Genomic DNA, 8,784 nt, shown 5'->3' on the forward strand with positions numbered 1-8,784 from the left:
TTCTACTATTATGAATTAATGCATATATGTGCTTCTCAGCATGTGACTGTTATATACGAGTTTTTGTTGAGTTGTAATTATTTAAATATCATGTCACCAAATCCAGATGATTAATTATTAAATATACGGTGAGTTATATAGGCAGTCCCTGACGTGTCAAAGTATAGAGATGTGAACGAAGTGACATCGGTTTGGGACCTGACTAGCCTCCAACAAGCATAATCGATGGCCACCGTCGCAAGTGTATGTTTTGGAGAGCAATCATAGTGTCCATTTTTTCTCAAACCCCAGTAAGCTCTATGGCTTTTTGGTTGAAGCGATAACTTTGTTGTGATTAAGGACGGAGTCACTTTTGTTTTTAGTGATCTCTACCCTAGTGTCACTCTATGCCTCTCCTAAGCATGTGAACTTCTGGCCCCTCTTAATTAAGATTGGGGTATCATGAAAGTCTAACATAAGTAACTGGTACATCGTCAATAATAAAGAGAAAAGAATAAGTAATTAATTTTTTACAAATCTTATGTAGTTCTAACGATCAGCAAATCATTATTCATAACAAGTATGATGATACATTTGAAAAATGTAAATTATGTTTTAAAACATATTTTATCCTTATTGAACAGTAATAGTATTATTCAATAAAACAAGATGTGTAAAATAAAATGTTGATAATATCTGAAGGAATCCGGAGTGGAGTTGGACAAAGGCACAGCCGCCCAAGAATTCACTAACCAAGATGCTTTTGGTTTTTGTGCAAATCCCATGATCCCACGATTTGAAAGAAAAGAGAAAATTACAACATTAATAAAAGTGTTCGATCGTGATTTTTTTTTTTTTTTTTTAATTTTTAATTGTAGCCTTCAACCAAGAGCATTAAAAAGAAAAACCTAAAAACCAAAGACAACAATAAATGAAGACTTAAAACCCAGCAAATCAGAGAGAGAAGAATGACTTGCGGATGGGAGAATGACGACACACGTTTTAGTCCAACTTCTGCTTGTGTTGAGAGTGCGAAGACCAAAGACCAGTAACGGAGGGGGAGCTGATGAATACAACTTGCACACACGTGTATGTATTACTCATCTCTCATGTGTATGTAATATGTATGAAACTATGGACTTTGGGTTTTTTTTTTTTTTTTGAAACAGCAGAATATCCTTTTTTTTTTATTAATTTTGATCCGGAAAATCACCTGTCACTCCGTCGATAATACAAGGACATTCGAGAATCCATCATACATTTGTTTGAAACTAAACGGAAACCTAAGCATGCGTGTGGACATCTGAGCAAGCGTGTGGATTGTAATGACAGGTGCCACCGCCAAACTTGGAAAGTAAGCACATAGTATCTTCAACACCTGGATTAATAGAGAGAGAGAGAGAGAGAACTTCACTAGTTGATTGCTGCCACCAATCTGCTATAGTTCGTCTCCGCGAGTGTGATTGAGACGCCATGTGTTTTCGCAAACTGGAGAGCATCACACAGTGCTAAAGTCTCAGCAGTAAAAGGTTTGTAAATCTTCTTGGAGGAGCTGTACTAGGCGCCAACAACATCTCGCCGATAATTTCGAATCATGCATACCCTTGCTGTCACGCGGAATAGCTGCATCACTGTTTAGCTTGAAACAGCCCTGCATCGGAGGGGACCATCTCTGCTAGACATCAATGGGTTGTGAGATGGTCTGTGGGGTTGAGGCCCATGCTTTATGAATTTCTGCAAGCCATAGCGAGGCTGAATCTGAGATGGAAATTGGATCAGGGGCAACCCTGCCATGGATAACCTGATTACGAGACCATATAACACACCAGATTTCACTGTCAGAGGAAGGAAGACACAAACCTCCATATCTCATAAGCAACGTCTAATAGTGTCTATAGGACCTGCTGCTAAAAGAGACGCTCTCTAATCACCGGGGGATACTTTACGAACACGGGGACAATGAATAAAAGCGAACATGGGGTAAATGAATAAAAGGATGGATTGTCGACTCGTATGCTCCACAAAACACGCAACTACGAGAGCATTTGATACCACAAATGGCCAAAGCGATGAAATAGTTTTCCTCGATGATGAGGAGTTTTGTGAGTAAATTTTATATATCTAGAATTCGATGAACTTTTCTATCAGATCTATCAGCGCTGCGAAGAGAGTCGAGTAAGGCTTGTGTCTTCTTAATATGCCGTGGAATATTTTCAACCTTATCCTGAGCCCATCGGCGAAGGGTAGAAACACAGTCCTCAAGAGAACGAGCTAACAAAAAGGGAGACCTGTCATGATTCCATGAATCCCACCAAGTTTTGACAATATTTGCACACTCATCTTCATTGAGCCACCAAGTTTCAAACCGGAAGGCTCTTTCCTTGTTAGCTCTAGGAAACGAGGACGGGTTAAAGAGGACTTAGATTACTAGATGATTGGATCCCTTGTAGTCGAGGTGACTGACCTTAGCTGAATGCATGACATGTGAGCTCAATTCAATCCAAATTATCCATCACGTAGTTGGAATGTTCGCGAATGTTAGTCATCTTGCTGCGGCCATAATCCCACGTGAGGCGTTCTCATGAGAAGGGAATATCCTGAAGGCCACACTCATCGAGACACTCTCGGATATTTGTCATGCCTCTTTGAGTACGCTCTGATCATCCCACCTTGTCCCAAAGCTCAAGAATTTTGTTGAAATCTTCTAGACAACACCATGATAATGAGGACATCTTTGAGAGATGATTGATTAATTCCCATGAGTGTTTGGGGTTTTCACTCATCCCAATTATGCGCCATGTCCGCTGCATCAGGTCAACCACCATAGCGTCGATGTGGCTCTTTGAGAAGCTAGTCACTGAAACCTTCCAATTTGCTTGCCATAAGAGAATTAGACCTCTGATCTGTCCCACATTATCCACCGGTAAGCCATTTGGATGACCCACCCGTTGACCAAAATCATGTGCTTTGCGACCTGCAAGACTAGTCTCACATAAGAACACTAGGCCCGAGGAGAGACTTTTGAGAGGCCTCTGTGTTTTTTGTAATGCATCGTGGTTTCCCAAGCTACAAGCATTACAACTCAAGAAATTCATTAGACCTGACAAGGCTGCCCCGCAGCTTTCTCCGATCCATGTATGGAGATGATTGCATCATCCACAGTTCTTATTATTTCCTCTTTTTTTGAATGAGAGTCAACGCCAATTTTCCTTTTGGTGACCAAAGATGCGGTGGGCACTTCGGGAGAGTGGTTATTTTTGTTTCGTGCTTTCTTCTTCCATGTTGAAGTAGACATCTTCTAACAAGGTGGGTTTGAGCTAATAACGAAGGCAACAGATTGTGGGATCCGTGAAGCGGAGTCGACATTAAGTGGGTCTTCCTGAGTTGGCGAGGTAATGGTCACTGTCGAAATCGAGGGCCTGTGAGTAAGAGTCAGCTTAGGGATCTCTGGTTGGACACGATTGGAGACAAAGATAGCTTGAATCTGAGGGGCATATGTCAAAGAAAACAAGGGTGGTGGAGAAAGAGCAGCAGAGTTCGGCGATGAAGATTCCAGCGGTGATGAGCCTAGTCACGTCAGAGATGATGTAAAAGAAGCGAAATTAGGTCATTTTTAGACTCAGAGGCAAGTTAATCGAATCCTGGGTGTACTCGGGGCCCCGTACCCAAAACATGATGTGGCTGGTCAATTTTAATCACGTTTGGGGCTATCGTGATGTGCCTATTGCCAAAGTCAACCAACCTTTGAATTGAAGGGGGTTCTCTGTCCTCTGAGATTTTAGGGATTGAAATCCCTAATTTGTCGCCCGCCATAACTGGATTACGCGATTTTGGTGATTATGGTTTCGAAATCTCCACGGATCTGGACGGAGTGGCTCCACCACTATAACAACCTATACTTGTCGAATGAGTAATTATTGCGCGGCGTCACTCATTCTTCTTCAAGGGTTGGGAAGGTTTCATGCAGGGGGGATTTTCCACAGAGGAAATGGCCATATAGTAAGGCCTCAAGCGCTCTGTCAATCGGTGGAGAGGGAATGGTGCATTCCTTAAGCAAATGTGTGAGGAGGCTGCACCAGAAGCAGAAGCCTGAAAGTTTCTCGTATTGGAAGTCAACCCAAACAACACCTCATTCATTACTAAGTTTGACCTTTGATCCTCATTTCAGCGGCTTCCTAACGTCAAAGAAAACACGGACTCGGAGATAGCGACCTAAACATCGTCCGGGATTAGCCGTCTCTATCTCTAGGAACTCGCCCACCTGGCTTCCCAGGTAACGACTAATGTGAGGGGTCATCACGAAGACCAGGAGGACATGTATATGGATCCATATGTCGTTGGAGTCACCCTAAAATCGCCACCGCGAATCACCCTAAAACTACCACCGCCACCATTTTGACCATCCAAATCACCATCGCCGCTTTCCCCGACTACCTCTCGCTCACTGGTAATTTTTCTCGCGATTCAAATCTCATATCTCTATCCCCTTTTGTTTTTTTTAATCTTTCTCCGACTTGCTCTCTCTCTCTCTCTCTCTCTCTCTCTCGTCTTCATCACCCTTTGTGTTTATGTGTTCGTGTGTGTGTTGCATCTCTTGTATATGTTCGTGTCTGTTTGTCCTTGCCAGTGTGTATGTGTCCTTGTTCGTGTGTGTGTGTTGTATGTGATGTGTGTTTGTGTGTGTCCTTTTTTGTTTCATTCTCTTTTGTAAATATTATCCCTTCAATTTACTTTCCGCCTTTTCTTTTTCTGAAAGTAACTGAGCAATGGAATATTTGACTCGTTCGTCTAAAAAGGGAATACCGTCGTGCCTGTTACGTTTCAAGTTTGTTATGGATCTTTGTCTCCATTGACGTGATACTTTTCCCGAGGAACACAGTTTCAGTGGAATGGATCGTGTCACAAGTTGGTAACTCTTTGACCCAATGCCTAGGGAAATTCGAATCTTAGAATAAAGAAGATGCCACAAACGATAGTGGAAAGCTCATTTCATAAGTTGGGGATTGGAATGACACCACGATTAGATGCAAAAGACAGATTGATCAGTTAAGTTTGACCGCAACAAGACTAGACTTGATAAATTCATATATAACTCAAGAGAAGAATCTCTAGCTTCCATCAAAATATGATCATTTTGTATTATAATTAAGAAATATTGATAAACATGTAACAACTCTTTATGCTAGGGATACCAAATACCAAAAGTTGCATTTAAAACTCATCGTCACAATTAAACACACCAATAACTAAAAATCATTAAAAATGCACTAGCAAAATTAAAACAGGTTTCAGCCCACTCAAAGCCTCTAAATGGATCTAATACTACTATGGAAAACCAAGAGTCAAACCCACTTATAATAAGATTTATTTTCTTCTTCAGGTTTTTGTTGTTTGATAGTAGCATCTTAACACTAAACAACTTAATTTCATGTGTGTAAAATCAGACCAAACCAAGCCATTAAACTTCATCCGTTCATCTTCTCTTGAACCACGAAGTTTAAGTCTTGAACTCTTAAATTCAAAATTGCCTCATTTAAATGTCTTTGTTTTGTTGCTTCTTGGACATCCATCATATTCTATAATAGTGTTTTTTTTTTTTTTTTTTTTTTTTTTTTTTGCGCTAGAAATCTTCTATAATAGCTTATAGTCCTCTTGATACTCATTTTGGAAACATATTTTCTTTCTATTTATATCTGACTGTTTAATTGAATTCAGGTCTGGCGATAGAAAATAATAATATCAGATTTCATTTTTAGTGGACTGTGAGGCATTCAAACTTTGTTTTGTTACAGCTTATTGTTTTTAGCTCTCATATAATATTTTCTCATGGGAATCTCTAGCATAGTTTTTGTATCCTGGAATAGAGGAAAATTTAGGAAAGAAAATTTGGTGGAAAGCATATAACGAATAGGATAGATGTTTTCGGCATAATTTGTATTAATTCAAGTGCTTCATTGGAGGTTATAAAAATTGGATATAATTTGGGGGAATTTATTCAGAAACCGACAATATGCGCACCACAATTGAAAGTTGATTATTAAAGTTAAAAAAAAAAAAAAAAAAAAACTACCCTGAGCTCGACCTATTTGACCACACTCAACTAAAGTTGACTAAAATGGACTGGAGTTGACCATAGTTGACAAAAGTTGGCCGCATATTATTATTTTATAATCAAAGTTTTAATTAGTTCAATTAACTACCAACTATGGTCAAATGTGATAAGCTGCGGTAAATTATAGTTGTCTTAGGTCAACAATACCAATTTTTTCAATTCATAAATATTTATGAATTTTCGAAACCAATGTTAGTTTTAGCTCTTTCAACACATAACACTTTAAATTATATAATAAAGCTTGATAAAACAAAATAGGATAAGATTATGTAAAACAAAACGGGGGAATAATAATAAACAATATGATTATGATGAATAATGTGACGGTGAATGTGGTAGAGGAGGTTGTGACGGTGAATGATAATCAATTGTTGTTTGTAGATGATAAAAACATAATTGTTACAACAAGTTTAGAAAACGCACGTATAAAAGCTCGGTGTAAATCAAACTTTAATCCGATTTTCGAAAATGTGGGCACAAGAATCTTTCAAACGGAAACTTTAGGTGTATTACTTTAAATTGATTACCATATAAGAATGGTTTATTAAAATACAAAAAAGAGATCAAGGTAGGTCAAACTTTTGGTCCAGGCCCACCAAACATAACAAGGTGACTATAAAATAAAGTTTTACCATAGTCGTGAGCCTTATAGAGACCCTCATCATCGTTCATGGTGATGGTACTAACTTGATCCATAAAATGACGAGCCTCGTTAACCGTTGTTATAAGGCTAAAAGCGTCTTTCCCCATAACCTCACTTGGAAAGACACCGGATCCCATCTCTGGACCGCTTTCACCCGCCGTGGTCTTAGCTTCACCGCCCCATTCAACATAAGTAGCAAAGTCATTGAAGCCATCGAATACCTCTCGTGGCCAAAATCCAACTTCTTCGTCTTCTTTTTGCATTGCAAACCGCCATGTTCCAGTAGCTTGGTCCTAAAAAAGCCGTAACATGAGAAATACATGTAGTCATAATAAAAACAAAGCAATTGCGAGATATTCATATCGGTTGTAAAATATATCAAGTAAATTATCTTTTTTTAAAGGAAAATGAATCTTTCAAAATATACATTCGCAAAATCCTGGAAATATATTATTATTTCAAACAAAAAGAAAAGATATACGGAAATATTCTTATAATTGTAATTGCTAATCAATTAATCAGCTTACTCTATATAACTAAAAATCGTCAAAAATAGAACTCAATATTATAATGAGTGAAATTTCTTACATTATAAATGTAAAAGTAGTCATGAAAACCCTTTCCACCGCGTCTAGAAACAGGTCTCATAATTGCACCAAGCGGAATGCTAGGGTTGGTTTGAACAAAATTTCCGCACAATGAATCATAACAAGATGAAGATGTAGTCTGCAAGGGGAGAAAGATCAACGTATATAACTGTAATATAAATATAATAAATGAATCAAGTCAGAGGAAGGCTTACCTTAGTGTATACATATAGACGAGTTTGATTATCATGTCTCATAGGATTCACCTGGAGAACAAGAGAGAAGAATTGGCGGTGAGAACATAATACACAATAATTGAAAAACAAGCATTTTAACACGTATCTACTAATTTTTTTATATTGATCTTGTACCGCTTTAATTTTTCTAAAAATGTCCAGCAAATGAACAAATTTAAATACACATAATTTTTAATATAGGAAGACATGAAAAAGAATATAGTTAAATATTTAAATTAAAAAAATAAATCAAATTAAAATTTTCTTTGTGTATCTAAAAGTTCTATATTATATAGACTTTGTAGCTAGGTACATATACAAATTTAAATAAAAAATAACGTGATAAATGATTCCAATTGAAAAGAAGTTGTGCATACAGAAGTAGTCTCACCGTCCATCCAATTTCGATGCTTTCACGACTATTTCCTAAAGCCATTAACCCTGAGGTGTATTGGGTTGGAGATACTTTAGGACCATAAACGGACATTGATGTTTTAGCTCCATAAAACTTCGTATGAATTAGAGAGTTTGTTCTGACCACAGCTCTCTAATATTTTATTACCATATACAACAATGTATAAATATACAGATCTTTATATAATTGTAATATAACGTTCGAAGATTTGTGAATTTACTACATACGTAAGTTTTTCCACCATCTGCTAAAATGCGGTACTTTTGTTTGGAATTACTACTTCCATTACTTGTCCTCCGAATCGGCACCGTTCCCATAGGACATCCTCCACCCGGTAGCTTGATGATCCCGGCTGAGTTGTGCATCTCATTACCCGTCGGAAATAACTTTGAAGGCATCTGATCACATGTATTATATTCAATAACTTCATAAGCATAATTAATCTCTTTTAAAACTAAAATCATTAACACTTAACAAACCTGATAGTCATATGTGTGGTTTTTCAGCAAAGGGTTACTGAAAGCCGGTTGTTCAAAAAAGTCCACGCAATCGTACAGATCTCCAAAATACTAGTTGTATTTATAGGCTATTATTTTTAGTACAAAACGGTACATAATACAATAAATTTACTGAAAAAACATAAACATAAATACCTCTAAAGTTTTGGCCGGTGGCTTATTAAAAAGTTTGGGTTTTTTCTGGATTTCAAACCCTTTTTTCGTTGTTGATTTCATGTGACGTTTCTCACACTTTACACATATGAACGAACACAATCCGAAAGCAAGAACTAACAACATCATCTTGATTCCCAT

General features: G+C 37.7%; 1 protein-coding gene across 1 annotated transcript; it reads right to left on the reverse strand.

Annotated features, from left to right (window-relative positions):
- Positions 1 to 7,583: 7,583 nt before the first annotated feature.
- LOC149381502 (protein neprosin-like) lies at positions 7,584 to 8,784 on the reverse strand. The gene is made up of 5 exons (XM_089601370.1): positions 8,626 to 8,784; positions 8,452 to 8,541; positions 8,200 to 8,370; positions 7,935 to 8,104; positions 7,584 to 7,587 (listed from the first exon to the last, which is right to left on the reverse strand). The coding sequence occupies exons 1-5, from the start codon at positions 8,782 to 8,784 to the stop codon at positions 7,584 to 7,586; spliced, it is 594 nt and encodes a 197-aa protein (XP_089457496.1).

Source organism: Urtica dioica, chromosome 11, assembly GCF_054948205.1.
Source record: "Urtica dioica subsp. dioica isolate 48M chromosome 11, U.dioica_male_clone48M_v1_H2, whole genome shotgun sequence".
NCBI lineage: Eukaryota > Viridiplantae > Streptophyta > Magnoliopsida > Rosales > Urticaceae > Urtica > Urtica dioica.

What these genes read in the sequence shown, in the direction of transcription:
- LOC149381502 (XM_089601370.1), bottom strand. Translation starts at nt 8,784, where the DNA reads ATGGGAATCAAGATGATGTTGTTAGTTCTTGCTTTCGGATTGTGTTCG. An exon ending in ACCACACATATGACTATCAG is followed by an intron (nt 8,371 to 8,451) that starts GTTTGTTAAGTG and finishes ACATGTGATCAG; the next exon opens with ATGCCTTCAAAGTTATTTCC. An exon ending in CAGATGGTGGAAAAACTTAC is followed by an intron (nt 8,105 to 8,199) that starts GTATGTAGTAAA and finishes ATAAAATATTAG; the next exon opens with AGAGCTGTGGTCAGAACAAA.